Source organism: Sciurus carolinensis, chromosome 7 (genome assembly GCF_902686445.1).
Source record: "Sciurus carolinensis chromosome 7, mSciCar1.2, whole genome shotgun sequence".
NCBI lineage: Eukaryota > Metazoa > Chordata > Mammalia > Rodentia > Sciuridae > Sciurus > Sciurus carolinensis.
The window spans coordinates 154195657-154221578 of NC_062219.1; the positions used below are offsets into that span (position 1 = coordinate 154195657).

The 25922-nt window shown below is 49.6% G+C and overlaps 1 protein-coding gene across 1 annotated transcript in view; it reads left to right on the top strand.

Annotated features, from left to right (window-relative positions):
* Nucleotides 1-21209, top strand: part of Scgn (secretagogin, EF-hand calcium binding protein) — a 33863-nt gene extending 12654 nt beyond the window's left edge. Inside the window, exons 5-11 of the mRNA XM_047558941.1 lie at nucleotides 430-486; nucleotides 884-961; nucleotides 9760-9815; nucleotides 13799-13844; nucleotides 14077-14136; nucleotides 15554-15622; nucleotides 20784-21209. Coding sequence (XP_047414897.1) covers nucleotides 430-486; nucleotides 884-961; nucleotides 9760-9815; nucleotides 13799-13844; nucleotides 14077-14136; nucleotides 15554-15622; nucleotides 20784-20912 — 495 coding nt within the window. The 3' untranslated portion in view covers nucleotides 20913-21209. The remainder of the gene's footprint in view (nucleotides 1-429; nucleotides 487-883; nucleotides 962-9759; nucleotides 9816-13798; nucleotides 13845-14076; nucleotides 14137-15553; nucleotides 15623-20783) is intronic.
* The last annotated feature ends 4713 nt before the right edge of the window (nucleotides 21210-25922 follow it).

Here is a 25922-nt window from a genome sequence, read left to right on the forward strand (position 1 = left end):
CTGTGTGGGTCCCAGGGTGTCGTGTGTGCATGACAAGTGTGATTGACTGGCAGTTGTGTGGTCAGGGGCAGCATCAGCCCTCCGCATCCCTGTCATGTGGTCCCTCAGAGGTCCGGAGCTGTTCCTGCAGCATCCCCCATAGAAGTGAGAAGCTTGTCGCCACGTGGAATTCTCCCCATCCTGTCCTTTCCTGCCCAGGCTTCCCATGGGCACTTGTAACCCTTACAAGTGGCTCCATGGGGACGCGGTGGCCCATTTCTACTGATTCTTCCCAATCGCTGTCACCAAAGAAAGTCTAACAGTTCCTGTAAGAAGTCTTACCTGCAGCAGTTGGGACCGTTTTCAGATGCCAAACCACAGGGGACACCAGCACAAGCCCTTTCCTCAGCATTCGAGGACATATCGCTCAACAACTTTTGTGTGTTTCAGATTTGGCGCAAATACGATGCCGACAGCAGTGGCTTCATATCAGCTGCTGAACTTCAGGTAAGTGTCCCTGGGAACCGTCTCCAGGTGGGGGGTCTTTATCATTGGTGATTTGATGTGTATGTATCATGAATTTGATTTCCATGGGCCTAAGAAACATAGAAAAAAAAAAGTGAAGTGCCTGCCTGTTTGGAAGATCAGGCAGGTGGAGGCCGCATTGCTCTTTTTGGCAAGGAGCTGTACTGAGCACCTAGCCTTCTCTTCGTGCCTGGGGCTGTTCTCCGGGTTCCATGAGCTCCCTTCAAACAGTGACAGCCCTCCATGCTTGGATTTATTGCTTGTCAAAAACATTCTCCTTCCTCCTTGAAACAAACACAGGCCCTAAAATAAGGCCTCTACAGAGCATTGCTGCTTACTTACTTAGCACATAAAATGTCACTTTTCTCTGGTGTCACAGAACTTCCTCCGAGACCTCTTCCTGCACCACCACAAGGCCGTTTCCGAGGCTAAGCTGGAAGAATACACAGGCACCATGGTGAGTGACGGAGCTGCCCTCCACGGGCTCCTCCTTTGCCTGCAATCCGGGTGCTGGAGAAAGCCTCGTATCCTGAAGACACTGGCTAGTCCTGAGCCGCCTTAGCTTCCCTCGGGGGAACGGTTGCCTGCAGTGGTGAGACAGGCTGTTTGCTGTCTCGGGGAGACCAGGAGAGTCCAGGCAACATCAGGCTGCTCAGCACTGGCCACCAGCCTAAGTGGTAAGGAAAGTCACGTGGAAAAATAAGTATGGACACAGGCCATCAGGACCAAACAGATGGACGGGGGCGGTTCTGCTCATCGGGTGTGGTGATTCAGTGCAGTGGGGGTCAGACGGAGGGGGATGTGTCTTCCTGCCACTTAGTGGCTGAGACCTAGGACACGCATTGGCCTCCAGCATCACTCACTCACCTCTGTGGTAACGGGTTTAACGGTGCCGAGAAGCCGAGAGGGCGGTGAGCTGCTGCATCTGAAGCACATTGCACTCTTGGCACATGACGCAGCTAGCTCTTATTACATAGCTGTGGTCTTTGCTGTCACTATGTCACACTGCCCTTGTCCCAAATGACTCAGAGGTGTCATCAGCATGAGTCTCTCTGAGAAACAGTAAAGTAGGAGGAGTTGCAGTGATGACCTGGTCCCTCCATTCTGCCTGTTCTACCTCCTTGCGTCTCTCCCAACCTGCCAATCATTTGTGCTGAATTGAATCTGGCTCACCTGCCTGTGGTCTTTACCTTGCCCCCCCACACACACACCAGGTGTGAGCTGCCTTTTCATCAGATCTGCAGGCTTATTAATCAGAAAGCAAGTCATTTGCTGACCAAAACTTAGTTCTGGAGCAGACCCACCTTGCTGAGCCTGTTGGGTAGTGGGGTCGCATACCCCTGGGAACAGCCTGTGGTTCTGGTAAACGTGCCGCCAGCTTGATTTACACAGACCTTCATTTGGCATTTGCAAGCACCAGGAGTTGCTGTAAGGCGAGGTAACCGAGGCACCAGCTGAACTGGAAGCTCTCCTGGTTTGCCGCCAGACCCTTCCCACCCCTCGCTGTGGACCCTGGTGGCTCTGAATGCTGCCCCCAGTCAAGTGAGTCCCCAGGACCATGATAAGTTGTGAATGGCCTCGACAGGAGGAAAGATGCTACCCAGGAGAGACTGAAACCCCAGGACAGCATTTTAGCTGAGGAAGAGGATTGGTGGCTCGCTCTGTTGGTTTGTTGTAACAGCTCACAAAATGATGTTCAAAACCTTGGGTAAATATGTGCACAGTACTTCCCGAGGAGTGGAAAACCCCAGGTCAGGAAGCAGCCTCCCTGCTGCAGAACTGGCTCCAGACCCCTGTGGACCTAAGCGCCAGCGAAACCTTGTAATAGAATAAACAATGTACAAAAGGAAATTAGGCTGGAACTGCCAGGGTCCTGAACAATAGGGAGCTGTTTTCTCTAGCTGATCATATTTTAAACATCGACTAAACAGAATGTTGGCGCTGGCTGCTGTCTCACTTTTATTAACTTAGATCATGAACGACGTAATGAATACATTTGCATTTTGAATCTCCAAATTCCGGTTCCCTCTGAGGGCTGCTCACACCCCCACTCCTCTCTGACTGCTTAATTTAGCCCGGCTGGGCTTTTCCCTGCTTTTCTTCATATGACCTTGTTAGTCTTTCAAGCTTCAGTGAGACACCGTCTTCCTGAGGCCTGACCACCTTCTCCCACAGTGAAGTCCAGGGCTGCTTTTCTGTGTCCCAAGGGGCACAGTGGGCACGATGGGTATGCGCCACCTTCAGGTCATAGCTGCCCATTCAGTTCATGCTGTGAACATCTGTTTAATGGCTACCAAGTCCCAGGCACTGTTCTACCCACTGGAGATCCAAAGGTGAGCGCCCGAGGCCACGGGAGACTGCAGCGTGCAGATAGTGTGATTGCTCATCCACTCCGTTCAGGAGAGAAGCCATGAGTGTGATGGACAGTGGAGCCAGCAGGGGTGGAGGTGCCCGGGCATGGGGAGGCCCCTGGGAAGGGGGGTGCAGCAAGCACAGCCCCGACGGCACCCCAACATTTCTGACAGGGAGAGCTGGCTGCAGCAGATAAGCAGGCAGGGTCTGAACGGGCACCACCCTGAGTCTGGATGTCTCGGCCATTGTGAGGACCTGGTTTGGTCTAGTGAACAGGGAGCTGCTAGAGGTTGAGAAGGGACTGAAACCCTCAGGCTGCCATGTTGAGGAGCTTGGGTGAGGGTGGAATCAAGAAGAGCCCCAGGAGGCCGCTGCTGCCCTCCAGGTGAGACGCTGGCAGAGGACCTCCAGGTCGGGGAAGAGGTGAGAACCAGGTCTACCCTAAACAGAGTCCACCAGGTGTGTGGATGCACCGGGCCGTCGAGGGTGACGGGGACTTTACGTGTCTGTGGGTATTGTCCTGTGTCAGTCAGCGGGCACTGCTATGACCAGAACACCCCACAAGAACAACTTAGAGGAGGGAGGCTCACTTGGGGCTTCCGAGTCTCAGTCCACAGACAGCCGTTGACTGTGGTTCCTCCATTGCTGTGGTTCAAGATGGGGCAGCCCATCCTGAGGGAGGGGCAGAGCTGCTGGGCTCAAGGTGGGGTAAGGAAGCTGGGGAAGGAGAAGGGACTGCAGCCACCTCACCTGCCCACAGTTACCACCCTCTCAGTCCATTAAAACCAGGGGGTCTGATTGGTCAAGCTCTCATGATCCAATCACATACCTCTGAACATGAACAGGAGATTTTGGGGGATACCTGGCATCTAAACCACAACAGTCCCCCACTAGCCTGTACCCGTCAAAGGCAAGGACAGCATCTTATCTCCATGTTCCAGCCCTCACAGGGCCCACACAGCAGGCTACTTAATGCAAATTCAACTAAAGTTTCAGTGGTCACCTGATGGTCAGTTATGACTAAAGCATGGCAAAGTGAGTACTGCTTCTTCCTGGGACCTTCTCGCCCTTGTCCTCATGACCCTGGCCCCCACTGAGGCCTGGGCTCCCCCTTGGGGTGCCTGTTGGTCTGCATATTTCTATTTCGGCAATTCGCATAGATGGCATGATCTGAAATTCTTGTAACCAGACCCTCCAGACAGAGTGGGCAGTGAGAGTGGCCGTGCTGAGTGCTGTCCTTCAGGCTCTCGCGGGGTCCTTCACTGCAGAGTCTCAGCCAGAGGATGCCAAGCAATGGTCTAAGCCACACCTAGACCAGTGGGCAGGAGCCCCATGCTGAAGACAAGAGGTAGGAGGAGAGGAAAATGGTGACCAGGCCTGCAGTGACAGCGAGAGCCAGAGGCAGTGGGAGACAGTGGAGGGCTCAGGAGGGACCCTCAGGGCAGGACAGGACCAGCACAGGTCCCTGGGGACTGGGGATTCAGATCACCCTGTTTTCTGGAATGAGTCTGGAGTGCTACTTCTGGGCTGAGCTGAGGGTAGGTCTCACGCTGACCCAGAAGATGTCCTGAGCCATCAGCGTGCCCCCACTGCCTTTCCCTCTGGTTAGAAAATGGTTTGGAAAGTTAATTCACACAGAGCTGAGTCCAGTCATGTGATGGCTGTCTAGGGAGTAGCTGCCAGGAAAGACGTGGCAGGCTTCCTGGTAGGGAAATCCCGCGGCGCAGGAGGGGACACCCCTGGGGTCGCTCCTCCCCACCCCTCTACCTCACACATCACCAGGCAGGGCACGGAGGACAAGAAGGGAGCCAAGCCTCCCTTCTGTCCTTAACTACTGCAGCCTTACCTGGAGAGCCAGTGCAATGTCTTCCTTAAAGTTTTCCTGAGTTTCAAAAAATTTTTAAAATAAGATGGGACAGAGACCCTGTGAGTTAGCATGAAGCTTCAGCAAAGGCAGAGGTGGACTTAAGTTGGTCTAGGACGCCTTCTTCCCGGGGACCGGCAGCAGTGGTTCATGTTCTTGGAAAGACGGCCAGCACTTATTCTAGGGTTTTCACTCCTGCTATCCGTGTTTAGATCGAGCCCCATTTGAAGCACTCTTCAAATATCTCAGGTGGTTCACAGACCATCTTATGACCTAGGCCTTTGAAAACTTGCTCTGTACAAATGAAACAACAGGACGCAGGGTTTTCACTGGTCAGCTTTGGTAAGGAGTGAAGCAGAAATTCAGAACTAAATGTCTCCAGAGCCTGTTTCCAACCTTCACATTCAAATCCGAATGTGCGAATGTCACATGGTTAGAGAAAACTTTGATAAGCGGGAGCACAGGACTCTACTGTGAAGACAATCCTGTGCAGGACATGAGGAGCCAGGAGGGAGGACACACGTCGGGGAGTGGACTGCCTGGCTGTTCCTAAATATGAGCTGACATGGGAGCTCTGCAGCTGCCATGGCCTGTGTTCCCCATGCCTTTCCTCCTTACGAACTGGCACCTTCTTAAACTCCAAGCAGGAAAACAATTTCTGGAAGAGTGAGCTCAGACCCATCACCCAAGCCTGTGAAGGAGCTCAGGGCATCAGAGGTCGGACCCCGCCTTGAGGTACGGGATCAGGGCTGTCTGCTGGTCAGGACATCCTGTCACTCTGCATTGGTCTCACTGCGGGAGCCTGTGTCTCTTTGCTGGCTGGATACTTGCGTTTTTTCCTGACCATCCCCTGCAGACAGCCCATGATCAGTGCCACTCTGGGTGGCCCCTGGCGGCTCTTGGCTCACTGAAGTGACAGCCGAGGGTGAAGAATCAGGTGAGCTTCCTGAGTTTGCTCAGAAGACGACATGAGTTTAATGAGATTTTGGCTAATCTTTCATTTTTCTTCCCTAATTTATAGAGGGGACTAGACTTTCCAAGGAACAGATTTTGGTTTTTTGGAAAGACTTTATTTTTTCCCAGAGACCTTTGGGTTTGAACTCTCAGAGACTCGACATCGTTTCTACATTCCGAGCTCTGAGTGATCCACGGGTGTGCAATCTCGTCGCTGTTGCTGCCGTGGCTTCCTGCGGAGCAGTGGACACAGTCGGACAGTGCTGCATGGAGGATTTGGGTCTGAGGCTTCGCATGGAGCACTTTGCTTGCGAGGGGAAGCCCCCCAAGTAATTCCTGTCGACCCAAACAAGGGCTGGCACACTGAAGCTGTCTGAAGCAGGGCTGCCAACCGGGAGAGGAGGGCAGAGGTCTGCAGACCTCCCTCACCCAGCCCCTGCTTACCAATCTGGGTGAGGAAGGAAAGAACCTCTTAGCAACATCCCTTCCTGACACTGAACCAAGAGGTGCTCCAGCACCAGGCAGGGAGAGATGAGCCGCCAGACAGGAGATTATCAAACGATGCTTAGTTTTACTAAACGTGAGCAAGTACCTCTGGGAGAGGTGTGTTCACGTCCCAGATTAGAGCATGGAACTCAAAGTAGCGTCAGGCAACAGATCAAATCCAACCTCTGGCAGATCAGAACTGCATGAGGGGAGCTGGCCCATCCGGCCCCAGCCAGCTCGAGTCCTGCCCTCAAGCAGCTGTTGGAAGACCACGTGGTGGCTCTTCCTCCCTGACCACGTGGTCAGCTCTCAGGAACTGAGAGCAGCTGTCTCTCTCTTCCTTCCCTAGTTCTCAGCATTCCCTTCCAATCCAGGTCAACCTGGGATGTGTCTGGGCTCAGTCTTGAGATGGCTTCTTTTTCTGGGTCCACCCTCATTCTACTGGTGATCTCAGTTAGTCTGTTTTAAAGACTAGCTAAAAGCTAATGACCTCCAGTCTCTCTCTATGTCTCAGACTGCTTCTCTGAATATCTTGGGTACACTTGGAAATGTAGCGTGTCCAAAATTGAAAATATGACCTTCCTCACAAACCTGCTCCATGGGGCACTTTCTTCATCTTAGTTGAGGAGAAAGTGATCTTTCAAGTTGGTCAGGGCAAAGCTCTCAAAGTCCTCCTTGATGCCTCTTTCTCTCTTACTCCACATCTAATCAGCCAATTCTATTGGCTATGTATTAGTTCATGTTCTACAGCTATAACAAAATACCTGAGGCTAGTGTTTTAGTTTTCCATCACTGTGACAAAGTACCTGAGAAAATCAACTTAAAAGAGGAAAGATTTATTTTGACTCACAGTTTCAGAGGTTTCAGTCCAGGGTCATCTGGTTCCTTTGCTTTGGGTAGAACATCAGGGTGGGGACCAAGTAGCAGAAGACGCTACTAACCTCATGGCAGCCAGGAAGCAAAGAGAGAGTGAGCAGGCCAGGATCCAATGACAAGATATATCTGCAAATGCATGCCCCCAGTGACCTCCCTCTTCCCAGTGGGCTCTGTCTTCTAAAGTTTCCATCAACAGTGCCAACTGGGGACCAACCCCTCAATATGCCAGCCTTTGGGGCCCATTCCAGATCCAAATTAGAATAGCAGGATAGTGTATAAAGAAGAGAGGTTGATGGGATGGGGTGTAGTTCAGTGGAAGACTGCTTGTCTATCGTGTGCAAGGGGCTTGACCCCCTGAACCACAAGAACAAACAAAAACACAAAATAAAGGCTTATTCATTCACAGTCTGGAGGTTGAAAGCCCAAGACAGGGCAGCTGCATCTGTTTGTCCTTCAGGGAGGGCTCATGGCGGGTGGTGTTGCAATGGCAGGAGCAGGTGGGAGCCACCACGTGGTCAGACAGAACAGGTGAGGGCCACCACATGGTCAGGCAGGACCAGGTGAGGGCTGCTGTGTGGTCAGGCAGGAAGCTGGAGACATCAGGCGCCAGTGCTTTCTGATGTTAAAGCCTTATTGACATAATATTGGTGTTCAGCTCTTCCTCCTGATGTTAAGCAGAGGGACTTTTTCTGTCTACATCTGCCAGCAGTGGAGTCGGGCCTGTATCCTTATGAGTCAGCTCTTGCCGACAGCTCCAGCTCATCCAGGTTTCTGTTCAGATGGAGCCTCTTATGATGACACTGAAAGTGATCTGTGGCTCGTCCTCTGGCCAAGGGTGTCACGGGTTGACTCTTACTGGGTATAGTGTTCAAGAGACACTCCTGGATGTGAACTATGTACAAATGTACTATGTACAAATGGCGCTTCAGTTGATTCGGGAGAATGGGTTTTCAGATCAGATATTAAAAATAAACTGAACTCAGGGAGGGAGGAAAGGTGGGAGGCTAATGTATTTTTTTAAAGCAAAAATCTATTGGATGTGGTTCCAGATGCCCTCCCTGCCTCCTTTTCCCTGTGCTATGCCCTCCCTGCCTCCTTTTCCCTGTGCTATGCCCTCCCTGCCTCTTTTCCCTGTGCTATGCCCTCCCTGCCTCTTTTCCCTGTGCTATGCCCTCCCTGCCTCCTTCTTTTCCCTGTGCTATGCCCTCCCTGCCTCTTTTCCCTGTGCTATGCCCTCCCTGCCTCTTTTCCCTGTGCTATGCCCTCCCTGCCTCCTTTTCCCTGTGCTATGCCCTCCCTGCCTCCTTTTCCCTGTGCTATGCCCTCCCTGCCTCTTTTCCCTGGGCAACCTCCTCATACAGTTGTGTTTAGAGACATTCTGAGGCTTTAAAATGTTGTGAAGTCAGAAAATTCACTCACATTTCAACTTGCACATGCAAACTTACCTCCTCTGTCTCGGCTAACCTAATGCAGTCTTCCCGACTTGTGGTTAGTGCAGAAAGTGTTAACTTTCCGTGCTCTCTAGTCTACAGCCTGTCTGATCTAACACTGTAAATGGGCTCTGTGGACTCTGTCTGTGAAAACAAAAGCTCAGCCCAGTTCCTTTTTTCTCCGGGGAAAATGAGATTTCCCATACAGCACCGGGAGCATTCTCGGACAGAAGCCCTCGGGCTCAGGTGATGTGTGTGTGTTAGTCAGCTTTTTCATCACTGGGACCAGAAAACCTGATGAGAACATGTACAGGAGGAAACGTTTATTTTGACTCATGGTTTCAGAGGTTCAGTCCACGGTCACCTGGCTCCATAGCTCGGGCCCAGGGTGAGGCACAGCATCATGGCGGAAGGCTGTGGAGGAGGAAAGCAGCTCAGGACATGGCAGCCAGGAAGCAGAGAGAGCTCTGCTCACCATGGGCAATACAGACCCCAGAGGGACACCCTCAGGACCTACTTCCTCCAGCCACACCTTACCTGCCTACAGTTACCACCCAAGTAATACATATCAGTGGATTAACCCACTGATTAGGTTATACCTCTCCTAATAATCTCACTTCTGAATATTCTTGCATTGTCTCACATGAGCTTTTGGGGAGACCTCGTCTCTAAACTTAACAGTGTGCTATGCGGAGGCTATGAAGTAATTTCAGAAAACCCTGGTTCACACCAAGAACCCAGATTTCAGGCTTGTAGTCCTTATGCACAATCCCACATTGTCTGTTAGAAACTGGGGGTTCTTTCTGCCCTCCACCAAATAACTGCAGTTTTCCCTCTGAGCACAGGTAGGACTGTGCTGCTCAGTCCCTTTGAAGTTAGGTGTGGCCACAGATGTGCTCCAGGTAATGAAATTTTAATCAGCGACTGATATGCCATTCTGTGTCTCTCACCACCTTGGCAACCGGGAATGTTGCCAGAGAATAACTCCTCTGATTCTCAGAGTGCAGACAGGAAGTAGAGCCCCCTGCCAGCCCGCCACCCCGTGCTGCTCAAGTAAGAGAAGCTGGGTGTGTTATGCCCCTGAGGTTCAGGTGGGGGTTGCTAGGAGCCATCCCACACCAGAATGGGATGCAACTCGGTTTGTAGCAAACACGAATCACCTCCAGTGGAGGGATTCCCCCGCCAGTTAGGCCAATATGCAATTAGGAGGGCAAGATAGAAATGCACTTTGATAACTTTCAGAATGAACCGCTCTAAGTATTTCTTGCAAACATTTTTCCTTCTGCATTTCAGATGAAGATCTTTGACAAAAATAAAGATGGTCGGTTGGATCTTAATGACTTGGCAAGGTGAGTGGTGTGGAAATGAGTCAAGGATTCAGAAACACCTTTGTAGGGCTCTGAGGACAACATGGACATGCTTTCAAAATGAGGGGTCAAGGATCATCTGGAGTGCAGAAAATGAGGTGCATCTTAACAAACTTTCCTGTTTCTGAATCTTTTGGGGTAACAGATCCCTTTGTGAAGATAACGAAAGCTCTTTCCCTACAAATGTACAATGAATAATATTTTCATGAAATTTTATGGATGGGTCATGAGGAGAACCTGTCCTCAAAGGCCAAACATTCATGGTCCCACATTGGGACCATGACCAAAAAAAAAAAAAAAAAAAAAAAAAAAAAACTTGAAAATCTTGAACTCGTTCACAGAGTTTGGGAATGTTGCACAGTTAGTTCAGGACATGACTCAGAACTGAGCCAGACCTGTTATGTGCTCTGGTCCCCAGTGCTGGAGTATCCTCAGTGGGGTACCCAGTGCCTGAAGATTAGAAGGGGAGGAGGACAGGATAAGAGCAGAAGTGGCCCAGGTTGCACAGACACGAGCCGTGAGTCTAGGGACATGACATGATTGGCATCACTGTGTGCATCAGGCTGCTTCTCATTGCTATGATGATATATCTGAGGTAGGCTACCTCACAAAGAAGAAATGATTGTATAGCTCAGTTTTGGAGACTGGGAGTCCAAACAGCATAATACAGGCTCTGGCAAGGGTCCCCTTGACTACATCACACTGTGGTGGGAGTATGTGTGAATCTCCACGTCTGTGCGGCCTCTTTTCTTCTTAGAGTGCCAATCATGGGAACTCCATTCGATTGAGCTAATCCAGTTGCTTCCCAAAGACCCCACCTCTAAACAGCATAGCTGGATTGCTTCCACCCTCTTGATACCGTTAACCTAGATGTTGGGGATTAGTCTCCTGCAGGGTCGTATGTGAGAGGACAAACCTGGGTTAGAGTGCAGCAGCATGTTTTGTCAAGGTTACCTGAGCCCAAACAACATACAGAGGACCCCTGAGCAGATGACTAGAGTTGCAGTCAGTGAATCCAAACGCATGGAGGTGACCATGACCCTACAGGCAGGAGCCATGACACCATGGCCCCAGGGTCCGGCTGGATGGCCACTGAAGGCAGCAGTGGGCAGCTTCCCGTCAGCTGGAAGGGAGACTGAAGGCAGGCTTTCAGGGACAAGGAGATACTATACCGATGTCACAGGCAGGGCCGAGTTCTGTCTCTTGGCTTACGTCACTGCAGCAGCTGTCTCTTCCTGGAAGCTGCTGATGCCTGGTTTTGAAGGACCTCTGTGAAGAGGAGCACCCCAGGAAGAATGTCTCCTCAGTAACGACCCTGACGCTGACTCCAGCACCCTGGAGGAACTTCTCTCTGTGCCTCTCAGGGTACTTAAGTCCCCAGGACTTCATCCTGGTTTGGCCACTTGGATGAAGAGGGCACACACGGAGCAGTCAGAGGGGGCATGTGTTTCTGCAGGGGCTGCGGCCTGTGGTCTTAACTCTGCCCCTGGATCCCTTCTGCTTCTCTTGGCCAGTTTAAGCAGGGCCCCTCTCCACAAGAGGTCAGACAGCCATGGGAAACCATCAGTTCTAGGAGGAAATTTCCAAGGGTCCAAAAGATTCATTTAATACCTGGCCCTTGGGTGAAAGGAGAGTTTAAATCTCATTGCTCCTCCAGCCACGTTCTCCTCTTCCGGGGATTTCATAGCAGTGGAATCGTACGGGGCGGGTCGAGACTTTCATGTCTCCTTCTGTCATCTGGCAGAACATTTCCAAGGCTCTTCTGTGCATGATTCATTGTTCATTTCTTTTTATTTATTTCTTTTTCTATTTTTACAGACTGCATTTTGATTCATTGTACACAAATAGGGTACATCATTTCATTTCTCTGGTTGTGCCCAGTGTAGATTCATACCATCTGTGTAATCATACATGTACACAGGATGATGACGTCTGTCTTAGTCCACCATCTTTCATGCTGTGCTCTCATATATTCCACATATGTACATACTATATGTTCCCATCTGTTACTTGATGATTTGGGTTATTTCCTCTTTCTAGGTGTTATGAATATCACTAACTATCAGTGTTTCCATATAAGCTTTTGTGTGAATATATGTTTTAATTCTCTTCATTTTATTCCTGTGAATGGAATTTTGGTTCACGTGGTAATTCTACGTTTAATTTTATGATAAACTGGTGTGAACACCAGTCCTACACCATCTCAATTTCTGTAGATGTGTAGCAAATTTTTAAAGTGTGAATCCTCCAAGTTGTTCTTCTTTTCAAGATAGTTTTGATTATTCTGGGTCCTCTGCTTGTTCTGATGAATTTTAGGATCAGATTGTCAATTTCTGCACACACATTAAAAAAAAAAAAGAGCTTAGATTTTGATGGCTTTGTTTGATGCTGTTCAATTTGAGGAGTACTGTTATCTTAGCAATATTGTGTTTGAATTGATGACCATGAGATGTCTTGCCATTTGTTTAGGTGTTCTTTAATTTTTTTCCAAAATATTTTGTACTTTTCAGTCTACAGGTTGCATATTTTTTGTTAAATGCACACTTAAGTGTTTTGCTCTTTCTAATACTGTCTTGGATGGAATGGCATTAGTTCCACGGGTGTTGGCCATTGCTAGTATACAGTAATGCCTTGAATGTTGCAGGTAGATCTTGTATCCTGCACCCTTGTTTAACTGTTTATTAGCTCTAACAGTTTCTTTGTTTCTTTTTTTTTTTTTTGGATTTTTTACACATAAGATTGAGTCATCTGCAAATAGAAATAGCTTTACGTTTTCTCTTCATTCTGCTGGTCTCTGCTTCTAATGAAGCATTTAAGCCACATACATTCAACCTAATTACTGATCAGGTAGGATTCATAGTTACCATTTTTCTGTTTGTTTTTTCTGCTATGTCTTTTTTTTGTTGTTGTTTCTCTATTACTCTTTACTGCCTCCTTCAAGTTGAATAGATAGTTTCTAGTATACTATTTAGTTCTTTTGTTATTTCTTTTACCATATACATTTTTAATTTATTTTTTGAGTTATTTCTCCTCTCAGGGAATAAGATTACAATTAACATCTTAATGTAGAACAACATAATTTGGATTAATACTAACTTAATTTCAAGGTTTTACTAAAATTTTGCTTCTATATAGTTCAAATCTATTCTTCAAATCCCTCCCTCCTCTTTTGTATTATTCAAATTACATCACTATACACTGTGTCCACCATGTGTCTGTCCACAGGTTTGTTTTGTTTTGTTGAGACAAGGTCTCTCTCTCTTGCCTCAAACTCATGACCTCAAGAGCTCTTCCTGCTTCAGCCTCCTGAGTAACTGGGACTGCAGGCACGTACGACTGTGCCTGGCTCTCAGATTTTTAATTATTGCTTTATGAAGTTGTCTTTGAAATGAGATAGCAAACAAAAAAGTTACACACAAAAATCACGTTTCTGTCTTTACATTTGCATGTGTATTTACCTCTGCTGCTGTTCATTGTTTCCTCATGGATTCAAGTTCCTGTCTGGTGTCTTTCATTTCCGCAGGTCTTCCAGTCTTTCCTAAGGGGCTGTGTGTGCACAACATTCATTGGTCTCACCAAGATTTATCTGTTTGTAGTTGTTGTTGTTGTTTTTAGAATAAGTATTTCCTTGATTGCTACAAGAATTTAGTTGTTTTCCAGAGTTTTGAAAACGTTATTGTGACCTTTCCTTCCAGTTTTCTCTTTGCTTTTATGGAGAGGATTTTCAGAAGCCCACACTGCCATTTTCCACCATAGAGTGTGAACGCCCCTCTGTGGCAGGACTGGTGCCCGCTGGGGTCTCTCTCTCTTTACCGCTCCCGCGAGGCAGGGTTCCTGAAGCCCGAAGCCTGGGCTGATCTGCAGGGTCCCTGGAATCCTCCAGCCTTCCCTCTGTCGGTACTGGGTTTGCCTGGAAGTGAGAGCTAATAGTCTTCAGTGGATTTTACTTTATTTTTCCCACTTAGGATTCTGGCTCTTCAGGAAAACTTCCTTCTGCAATTTAAAATGGATGTGAGTATGAATTTCTCTGGATGGGTTCATGTCCCTGTTCCTCTGTGCATTTGGGAAGGAGAGAAGAAAGGAAGGCAGACACTGGTCCTTCTTTTAGCTGAGGAGGCTCAGAGTGGGATTGGGGATCTTAAGGGTGACTGCTGGAGGTTTGTGGAGGTCACCTGAGGTCAGGAGGACCATGCAGAGGGGCAGCTGCACAGTGCTGGACTGACAGGTGCTTCTGCCATCACAGGCCTGCTCCACGGAAGAGAGGAAGAGGGACTTTGAGAAAATCTTCGCCCACTATGACGTCGTAAGTGTGTCTCCCTGCGTGGCGCTGGCCTCTGTGTGGGGGCGAACTTCCACGTTCCTAGACTCATGTGACTGGTAGAAACCCACATGCGTGTTCTGAGGTCAGGGTACCTGGCCCTCTAGTACTGGCTGAGAGCTACATACAAATGGGTCAGGGAGTGTTTACAAGTGGAGGGAGGATAAAACCACCGTGCTTTTCTTTTTTGCTGTTTCTTTTGAACCTAGGAAAAAGTTTCTTCTTTGTGTGTAACTAAAAGCTCATCTATAATCATATGCTCAAAAATAAAATCAAGCAAATCAACAAAATTCCTCCAAGTTCAACTCAGAAATAGAGGCAAGGACATACCTATTTGGTGTAAGAGCTGTTTCTCTTGCAAGACCCACTGTGTGGTCACTCCTAAGAGGGGAGAAAAACATCATTCTAAAGCACCAAGTATAGCAAAGAGATGGAGTTCTTGAGGCCAAGGAGGATAGCTTGAGAAGGAAGGAAGCAAACAGCAAATTGGGAAAGGTCATCAGAAGCATCCCCTTGAAACTAACCCAACTGGACGTCTGTGTCCTGTTCTGAGAGGAAGGAACATCAGGGTCAAGGCTGTGGCTCCCAGGGTTCCAGTCTCCTTAGGGCTCTCAGGCAGTGATCTGGGGCGGGTTCCCTAACCTCGTTAACCTCCGGTAGCTGTGTTCTTCTCTGTAAAGGGAGAGGATAAAGATGATATTTTCTACCTAATGGAGTTGTCACGAGAATCAGATGAGTTCCTGTTTATGACTGCTTCATAAATACACTAAGGCATGGGATTTCAAAAATCATGTTAGAAGTTCAGGATTAAGGAAACGCGGAGAGCACGAATGCTTTGTTATTACCAGAATGTTAGAGACTAATATTTTAATATGCTTTGTATTTCATAGACATCCATGTTTGTATGAGTCATAAAAAGGTTAGGAGAAAACAGTCTTAGCCACAGGCCAGCTGATGACCGGGATGGGCTGCGGTCATCAGCACTGCAGGCTCCCTCCATCTATTCTGTTTCCATAATCACAAAGCCACTGCTAAGTTGTAAAATGAAATTTAAAAATGTCAACCTGTCTTTTGAGGGGTCGATAGGGTGTGCAATTGCGAGGTCTGAACAGAAGCGTGGAGTTTGGGAGGAGATGAGCCAGTGAACTTCACAGGGTGCTGTTTGGGAACCCAGAACTGCTGCTTCTCCTGTGGCCACAGGGAGCTCTCTGCAGGGAGCTCCTCTAGTTCACAGGGAACTCCATGCTCTGCATGAAGAACGTAAATTGATTCCGGCCATTTCTAAATCAGCTTGTGGTTAGAGGAGCATCCACCTGGTCTATTCACCCAGTTTATTCTTTAGCTTTATACTTAAGAAAATGCTGTTGGGTGATTGTATCTTTTTATATTCTTTATTTTTCAGAGTAAAACTGGAGCCCTGGAAGGTCCAGAGGTGGATGGGTTTGTCAAAGACATGATGGAGCTGGTGCAGGTGATCCAGAGCTATGGGGGAGGTTCCTGTCCTGGATGGGATTGCCGTTTTGATTGATGCCATCTTTCACTCGTGGGAGTGAGATGGAAGGTCAATGCCAGAGAGAAAGCCCTAGAGATGCAGCCTGTTTGATAACCTTTAAGAGTCTGTGAAACCCAACAGATCTCCCTTGCTCTCTTATTATTGTTCGAGTTCAACTCACATGAAGTTATCATAGAAATATCTTTTTATTTTACCAAAATAACTCAGAATCAGTGTATTTTTTATATATTATTTTTCAATTGTAGAAAATCACTTCTAACCCCCTGGACTTGGTTATTAGAATAGCTAAAATGAAAACAAATTTTAATTTTATGTAACAAATCTCATATTTGGAATTGTAATTGTTTTTTCACCAAGGGGTTTCTGTAATACCTAGCAATTAATAAGCAGTTTTTTGGAGTTCCAGAGGGTTGCCTAATAAAGTTAAGCAGATAATGTCCAACTCCTTTTCCAAGGGACTGTGTAGACAATAGATTTAGTAGTCTATACCCAAAGGAGTTTTTTTCAGGCTTGTTCAGTACACAAGATGTCTTGGTTGACCCAGACAGCAACAAATTAGAGTGTTTTTTGGAGTCCCAGAGTTCTTTGCAAATCTGATTTATACTATGGAGCCTCAAAAGAGAAAAGTGTGCAGGTAATCAATTTTTGCATAAGTCTTCAGGGAGTTCACACCCTGGAATTGAGTGGGCACAGGCCGTTCTTCCTTCTGTTAGTTGGAGTGACTAGACACCCTCTGGGAGGCCCGACTCCTGTCAGTCCTGCTGGCTGGTCCCTGTCCTCTTCTTCTCCCTTGACCTGTTGCCCCTGTTGGCCACACTGAGGTCTCTTGTACCACAGGAGCTGCTGATGGGTACTTGTGTGGTATTTCCCTTTGCATTGGTTGCTAGAGGAAAACCCCCCTTCTTCTCATTACCTCTTTAATGCCTCAATGATCTCGTGTGACAGACACTGAGCCATTGCTGGTGGGACATTAAAGATGCACGAGGTAGGACGTGCCAGGCTGGGGCTTTCCTTTGCTTGTGATGGATGCACGGGATGGGAGCTTGGCGTGGAGGGTGCCTGGCCTCTCTGTGCAGTGACCGCCTGAGTGGGACCTCAGGATCCTTCCAGACCCCAGGCAGAGAGTGTGGCCTCTGCTCCTCCGCATGGTCTGCCCGGCCAGCGTGAGCCAGCCATGCTTAGCAGATCACCTTCCGTCCGTGCCATCCCTTTGGCTTTGTGTCACACTGGTGGGCAAGGAATGTTCCCAGGTCTGGGCAGAGGGGCCTGCACTCTGCTTGAACTGACTTGGAGATGTGGTTTCCATGGTGTCAGGGAGGCAGTGTCTGATCCTCCTCTTCTTATGTCACCTCACTTTTGTTGTCTTCTTCCTCGTTTCCTTTGCTATGAACGGAACAGATTGGAAGCTTTTTTGTGGATGAGATAGTATAAAACAGTGGGCAGTGCTTTGCAGTGGGACAGATCTGAGCCTTAATTCCAGACCAGCAATTTATTAACTGTGTGCTTTCGGGCAAGTGACTCAACTTCTCTGATTCTGACACCTCATCCATAAAATGGGTGCAATAATATCTGATTCCCCAAGGTTTCATGATGACTAGGAATAATGTAAACACCTGTCACAGTCCCTGGGTGACAGTATGATTTCCCAAAATAATAATCTCATTAGAACAAAGCAGCTGGAATCTCTGGAACACATTTCTGAGCTTGAGAATAGTTAATACTCAGGAGGGGATTTCTCAAGAGCTCCAGGGATTCCAGCTTTACTGCTTGTAAAACTCTCTGCTTATTGTAAGAGAATATTGGAAATAAAGGTAAGTACACAAGTTAAAAAGTTGAGAGAATCTAGGCCAGGAATTCAGGTTCCAGGCTGACCATTCTGGGTCCCAGGTCATGACTGGCAAGGTGACCTTGGCAAGTCATTTGGCATCTCCAAACCTCAGTTTTCTCATTGGCAAGATGGGATCATTACAGATCCCACCTCCATTACATTGTCCTGAAGATCATAGAGGAAAGTCTGCATGAAGCAGTCAATGTTATGCCACTTCACCGAGTGTTATCCATGATAATAAGCCGTTATTGAGAAATCAGCAAATTAGCTGTTATGATGATCTCACAAATTGATCTGGAAGCTAATATAGCTTTTACAGCTCTAGTGACCATGACCTTTGCTATTTCCATATGATTTTTCTAAGGGAAAGGCCAGATATCTACACCTATATTCCCTCTTAAAAATCACCACTCTTCGGTCTGGATCATCTCTGTAATTCTCAATGATTCTGCCCTTGGGTCCTCACTGTCTGGCAATGATTTCCAAAGGCCCAAAGGCAAAGGTGGAAGTGAAACTCGGGTCAGATACAGAGGAGACATTTTCCCCAGAGAAAACTAAGGAGAAGGGAAAGCTAGCCTGCAGAAGCAATCACAGTGTAGCAGGACAGGAGCAGGAGAGGCACCTGCGTGGCTGCAGTTGGCCTGCAGAGGCGGAACAGGGCCAAAGGCAGGAAATCTGTGTGTGCAGAATCAGGGAGCCTGTGCCGGACAGGCCGGGCCAGTGAGCCCTGCTCCGGGCTTCCTGTGAGCCCATCAGGCCATGGGGCAGCCCCTTGGGACCCGTCCCCAGAGCGAGGCTCTTCGTAATCTCAGAGGGGCTCCCCAGCTTCAGGCTGTTTCAACACCGTCTGCTTGTCTCTGCTGTGGACAGCAGGATGTTTGGCAAGAGGGGTGACTCCCGACCTAGAGGCCTGAGCCTAACATGTGCCTCACTAAGGGGCGCAAGTGCATCTTTGATGTTTAAATTATAAAGGTGACATGGACATCGCTGGGGGTGGATCCTAGAGACTAGGAGGACCCTGGGGTTTGGCACTAGTGTTCATGATTTTAGGGAGTTGGAATGCACAGGAAAGGGAAGGCGTCTGATAAATGCACAAAGACTCCATTGAAGGACAGTCATCAGTCGTTCCGTTGATCTGACCACAAGTGCACCTCCTATGGGATAAGAGGGCCACCCAGTGGCCAGGGCTCAAGGGAAAAGATGAATTTTCTTCAGTCGGTGATCCCAGACCCACCCATGCTTCCCCACGGGGTGCACGAGGAAGGGCTGAGTTTGAATCCTGGCTCGGAGTGACAGCTGAGTGACAGTGGCAGGCTGACCAACCCTGTGCCAGTCACTCCTCTGCACAGTGAGGAGGAAGCTGGACACAGCCCCACAGGTCGTTCTGAGGAGGGTTGATGTGTGGAGCCCCCGCATCAGGAGCCCACGTGGACTGGTGTTGGCCACCTGCTGCTAAAGCCGTTTTTGAGACCAGGACCCCGCCGGCCCAGGGGAGTGCCTTCACTGATCCACGCACTTTTGAGCAGTAGCTTCCAGTCTCAGAGTGGGATGCCCAGCACTAAGACAGAACTCAAAGCCCTCAGGTGCTCACTCCCCTCTGGTCACACAGAAGCACCTTTCACTCACCTCCAGGGTGTAGTAACTGGGCAGGAAACAAGTCCATGATTCTCTTTTTTTAATTTGCAGTGCTGGGGTCAAACTCAGGGCCTCACACATGCTAAGCATGTGATCTATCTCTGAGCTATGTCTCCAACCTGATTATTCTTCAATTAGAAAAATTAAACTTCAAATAATTTGGATAAGGTTAATACATGGGCACATTAATTCAGGCTAACATGTAAATGATTGCCTGTGAGCCTTCTAAAGGTGAGGATTTGCCCAAAGGACACTGGGCAGGGTGCAGAGACTGGAGAAAAGCTGTCACAAGGTCAGTTAAGGAGCGAAAGCCCAGCATCCCGCTGTGTAAAGCAAAGGAGCTCACAACAGTGTCCTGAGTGCAGCTTGCTCTTTAAGGATTCCAAGCCCTGCTCCCACTGACACTCTGGGGAGCCCAGCTGAGACCCTGGGGACACAGGTCACATCTCGACTCACAGTCTGGTCATTCGGGGAGTGCAGTGGGCAGGTTGTCCACTGCAGGCTCCTCTCCCCTACATGCCCGAAGCCTGCCGCACACTGCTGGCTTGTTCTTCCTGCTCTGCCAGCTGCCTCCCGGTTCTGCTGCCCTCTTCCCTCCTTCCCTATTCAAAACCTGTTTTCAGGACAGTCTTGGTGTCAGTCATCACCCCGCTGGAAAGTGCACGTGGCGTGTCTGGGTGGGGCTCCTGGTGAAGGAGCAGGAGGTTCTCCCTGCCGTGGTTCATTGTGGAGTTCCTTCCAGCCGCGAGCCTGGGGGCAGGAACCTCACAGCAGAGCCTGCAGGCAGCCTTTTCTCTCTTCTCCACAAAACTACTGCAGAAACCCGAGGGCGTGGCCATGTGCTGGGCCGGTTTCCCTTTTTCTCTGGACGTTGACTTTTTAATTTAGATTCATGGCCATCCCCACCGGAGAGCAGTGCCACAGAGGAATGAGCTCTTACCTGGCGTCAGAGGGCTTGGGGTGCAGGGCGGGTGACACTCAGCTTTCTAGCGGGGCTCTCCCTGAGCTCCCTCTCCTAATCTGTGAAAGGAGTGCAGTGTTTCCCTCCCAGCATTGCCTGAGGACCCAGCAAAACCCAGGGGAGAATCGATGAGTTCCAGCGTTGCTTGACTTTCTTAGCCTTTCAGCTGAGGTCTTTCCCCGTGAACATGCATCCCAACTCCTTCTTAGCCGGGAAATATCCCTTGGAGTAAGTCCTCAGTCCCCAGCTCAAGGGCAAAATGTTGAACAAGGGATTTCATCCCACACAGCCCTTCTTTACTCTAGAGGCACAAAAACCTCCCACAGGGTGCTGGTCAAATGTGTCTCCGCTCTCCTGTGAAAGCAAGGAGAATCCTGCGATCCCAGTTCTCTACTTCCAGCAAGATCTCTATTACGATTCCTGACGAGACAGACTTCCCGTGAGAACTGCCGGAAGCCGTGTGGAAATAGAAGTCCCTTATTTTTTTTGCCTGAAGGGACAGGCTGGAAATTAAGCCACTGGCAGAACAGTTCTCTCTAGCAATGCTGCTGGGGCGAGGAGACACGCTGGGCTCCTGCTCCTCTGACTGTGCCCTGAAGCCCCCAGAAAGGGCACCAGGGGGGGCCGCCAGGGCGGGCGCTGGAGGCGGGTCTGTCCCCGCTTGCCCTCTGACCTGCTGCTTTTGTCCTCTGCAGCCCAGCATCAGTGGGGTGGACCTGGATAAGTTCCGGGAGATTCTCTTGCGTCACTGTGATGTGAACAAGGATGGAAAGATCCAGAAGTCGGAGCTGGCTCTGTGTCTTGGGCTGAAAATCAGCCCCTGATCTGCACATGGCTCCACCCTTTGCTCTGTGTCCTTCTTGCTCCTGCTGTTGAAGTTGTACCTGTGCTTTGCTGTTGGGGACCGGGGCAAACTCAGTGAAGGTTTGGACGCCAGGCCTCCTTCTCTCCGAAAGCCTCTGTGCAGTGCTGCCTCGGGTTGCTCTGCCCCAGAGCCGGGCTTAACCCGCTGCTTCTGCTCTGCTTACCCTCCCAGGCCCCTGGATGCTCTTCCTGGGGGCCTTCTGTGGAGTCTGCCTAGTGTGTGCCACCCGCTCTGTAGAGATGGCTGTGTGAAATAAATCTGCCATTGGAAGCAAAGGTGTCCCGGTCGCTGCTTTTGTGTCAGGCCTTGAAGCGCTCCTCTGATGGTTTGTACCTGTTTGACTGGGTGGGGGTCCGGGACAGCATCCTGAAGAGGTTGACACCTGTGAGCCGGCCTGAAGGCGGAAGCTGCCAACGATGGCTTTTCACTGTGGGGAGACCGGACGCTCGTCCTGGACTGAGTTTGTTCCTAAGTGCTTGCTGAGCAGACTGGCCGGGCAGGGAGGACTGCAGGAGGAACCTGGAGAGAAGCCTCCCCGGGGCTCAGCACCTGCTCCCCACCCCGTCCCTTCCTCGTCCAGCAGTGCCCCCAGGGAACCTGGGGCCCCTGGGGCTTCTCTGCTGCCTGGGTACTTCCCGAGGGCCCCTCCGCAGGCTCTGGCCCACCAGCAGCTCCATCACTTCACTCCTGGAATTCAGACACGTCCCCTTGAGAGGGTCCCTGGGGGGAGAGGTGAGGCGAGATAGTTGAGGGGAGCCCCACTTTCCTCTATGACTCGACATGGGGGACTGGTCCCTGCGACTCGGGAACCTCAGGCTTCACACACGGCGATGTGAGTGCCTCAGAAAACCCACCGCTAGGACAGCCTGTTAAGAGCCCCTCCTAACTCGGGAACACCTCCATTCATGGAATCCCTGTCTTTGGAGTCCGGTCCTCACCCTGCTCTCTGACCCCAGGGCTCCCCTGCCTCCACCAGGCCGATCATGAAGATTAATGGGAAAAATGATTCCCAGGTAACTCAAACACCTGCTCATTAAGAAAACCTGCAGGAGGATCAAGAGTTCAAAGTCAGCCTCAGCAACTTAGTGAGGCCCCAAATAATTCAGCAAGACCCTATCTCTCAATAAAATATTTTTTAAAAGGGTTCGGGATGTGGTTAACTGTCCTGGGTTCAATCCCTAGTACTAAAAGGAAAACCACTGCCATCTGAGTACTTCTGTGAGCAGGTGCTTCTAGGTGCTTTCCATACTGTGGGTAATTCAGTCCTAATCCCTGTGATGTGGGTGCTGTCATGACACCTGTTTTAGATGAGGAAACTGAGACAGAAACCAAACACGTCAATTGCCACACCTCTCCCAAGAGAGGAGTCCGGGTTCTTGTTCCCAAGCCCACATCCCTCCCCCCGATGCTAATTCCAGCCAGTTTCATGCGTCTTTCAGAAAAACTTGGCTCCCACAATGCTTTGCCTCCCTGTGGGGGCCATGCAGTCCAGAACATTCCCCCAAGTCTGCATCTTTCATTCTGGGGTCACATGTCACAGGAGCTGAGAGTCCATGGGGCGGGTGACCTGCCAGCCGCTTCCTCTATTGTCCATGGGCACTGACCGCACATATACCCTTGGAAGACCAGATGTTCGTTCCAGGGCCAGTGCTGCTAAACCCACAAGAAGAAAAACATCCCTGTCCCCAGAACACCACATCACTCTGCAGAGCATTGATCATACTCCTGATCTCCTTTCTGTCACTCTAAATAACAGGAGCTTTTGCTTCACTGCAGTTGAGCTTATTTTGAATTTTTATTGTGACACCTTTTGTGCTTAGTTTGATAAATCCTACTCATTTGTCACAGATGTACTCTTCTGCTTCTATTCTTTTGAACTTTTAAATTGTGGTTTTTCACACACACACACACACACACACACACACATATCTTCTAAAATTGACATTGTAAGCGTATGATTCAGTGGCACTAATTACATTCACAATCTTGTACAGCCATCCCTGCTATTTATGCCTAAAACTTACTCTCACTGCCCCAAACAGAAACTCTGACTCATTGAACAACATGCTGATTCCCTTCTCCCCAGCCCTTGGCAGGCTTGAACCCCCTCTGCACCTCCGCGGCTTTGCCCGTGAGACAGTCCAGATCGGCTGCTACAGACAGCAGTGTCCCTTGTGTCTGGTGCCCTCACACAACGGGCTGGCGAGTCCCCTGTGCAGCTGACAGCAGAGCCTCGCTCCTTTCTGTGGCTGGATGAGGTCCATGGTGGGGACGGTTGCGTGTGTTTGCCCAGCCATCGTGCAGGACGTTTGGTTTGTTTCCACCTTTCGGTTGTGGTGACCAGTGCTGCAGGACAGGCGGGCAGGTGTGTATCAGCGTCACTGTTTGCGACTCTCCCGTGAGCAGCTAGCGGTGGAGCAGCTGGCTCCCGTGGTTGTGCTGGCTCTCATTCTGGAGGACGGCCACACCGTTTTCCACTGAGCTGCGACACTGGACACCAGCCACGTATGTGTCAGCATTACTGTTTTCATCTCCTGATCCCAAATACAGTTCTTTCTGGAACTGCCAAAGATAAGCCTGGGCCTGTGGCTGGGCCAGACCTGCTTACCCTGGTCCCGCTGCCAGGAGGACCTCGAGGGGCTTGCTCAGTGATGGCCGTGCTGACCTCCCAGCCAGTCTCTTCCTCCGAGCGGTGGTGAGGGGTAGGGCAGGTGGGGAGGGGCTTTCTCTTTCAGGGATCACTGGTCTGGATCCACGGCGGGCAGCCCCACAGGGATCCCAGGAGGTACGTGGCGGAGACCACCTGAGCTCTCAGACTTTCCCCAGTTACAACCTTAGCAAAGCTCTTCCCAAGTGCCCCAAGTGAGGACTGGGAGATCTACGAGTAGAAAGCTGGGTTGTTTCACTCCTGCAGTGAGTTCTCGCAGAAATCACAGGCCTGGGACCAAACCCAGAGGAGATGCGGCGCGCCAGGGCCTCAGAGGCTCTGCCCGACCTGGCCCGGCTTCAGCTCACTCGTGTCTCAGGTCCTCGGGGCGAGCGTGCAGGCTTTCCAAACAGCAGCAGGCAGCTTACCCTTGCTTTACTGGGGTGGGGACACTCAGGGTCGCGGGTACTTCCAGGAGGAGCCCAGTACAGAAGGAGCTCCACCGGTCCCAAGCAGCCACTTATAATTAACACCCATATTTAGTTCCAATTCTTTGTTTTATCTGTGTGACTCTGTGACCTCCAACAAGGTGGGAAGCTCTCAGCAAGATTTGGAAACCTAGTCGTGGGCTTTATCCAGGAGCGACTGCAGCCGGCCTGCTCTACCGCTACACCAGCTCATGCCTCCACACACTGCCCAGCGGGCCGAGAGACCTGAGCTCTGAGCAAGGAAGAGGCTGGCACCCTGGAGGTCAGATCTAACCCTGACTCCCCAACTGTTAAGCCAGGAGGAATCACCTCATCTCTGCACCTCAGTACCTCATCTGCAAAGTGAGAACACGGACTTCCACAAAAGTCACGCTGGAGGTGCTGAGCAACTTCTCTCCCCACCCGGCCCCCACTCCAAATGCATGGCAGGGTCAGAATTGGTGATAAAAGCAATTTTTAAAATGATGCGCACAGGACAGACTCCTTCCCATGGGAAAAAGCAGGGTCTGAGCTCTCTCCAGGCTCCAGCTTGTCAGGTAAGAAGAAGCAGCGCCTCTTGAAGGGTCCAGACCAGGGCAGGTTTCAGCCCTTGGCTGGCTCCTGGGCTTCGGGTCTGAGGTGAGGCAGAGCATCATGGTGGACGGGCTGGTGGAGAAGAGCTATCAGCCCAGGACAGCCCGAAAACAGAGACAGAGGGGGGTGGCCAGCGACCAAATGTAATCCCCGAGGCACACCCCCAGTGACCCACCTCCAATGGTTATCACCTAGTAATCCATTCAAATTAATAACCCATCAAATGGATTAATCCACTGAAGAGGTTAGGCGCTCGTGATCTAATGTTTCCACCTGGAAACATTCCTGAATTGTCTAACGCATGGACTTTTCAGGGGACATTAAAGATATGATGAAGACGATATTTGCAAAGAAAAAATGAGATATCTGATGACTGAAAGTCTCATTTAGTTCCAATGTTATAACTATGTTGATTGATTGGAAAAATATGATTATAAAACTAATAGTTATTTCAAAACTTCTGATATCTATTTTGCCACACTTTGTAGAGCTTCGTTCTTATTAAAAATCTGAACTCTTCAATACCCCAGTTTCTCAGGTAGCACTTAATCAAAATGTGCCTCTGTGTTCTCAAGGTTTATTCTTCATATTTTCCTGTTGGTTGAGATGAAGAGGAAGAAAATTGTTATTATTATTTTCAGAAAAAAAATGGAAGGAACAATTAGTATCACGCAACTTGAAAAAAGTATGACACCTTAAGACCGTTGGCAGTAGGGAACTGGCTAGGAACCTGTGAGCTAGGTGAGCATTAGGAGACTTCAGAGCAGAGATCCGGTTAGTCAGGGAGAATTTCAGCAACTGAGAGATAGGTCTCAGAAAAAGGACACGGGTCTGTCCCAACCTGTTCCATTATGTTATGTCGTGAGATGCCTAAGGGCGCACAGAGCCTGGCAATGAGCGGGGAGGGCCCCAGGGAGGGGCTGGCCTGAGAGAAGGCCAAGGCATTTGATGGCATTTCCTCTGTTGCCAGTCCCCCAACCCATCCAACTCCAGGATGTCATAACAATCTATTATCTTTCTTTTAAAACAGAATCAATGGCCGTCTAATTGGCTTTCCTGGACTCTAACTTCTTTTTGAATGTCTTTGTCGGTGCGTCATAGTCACACACACTAGTGGGGTTCATTTTGACATGATCTACATGCATGAAGTGCGACCTGCCCTTTTTCAGTCCCCAGGATTTTCTTTCTCCCCACTTTTCCGTCCCCTGATTACCCTTCCTCTGCTCTGCTGGTCTTCCTCCTATTTATTAACATGTTTTTA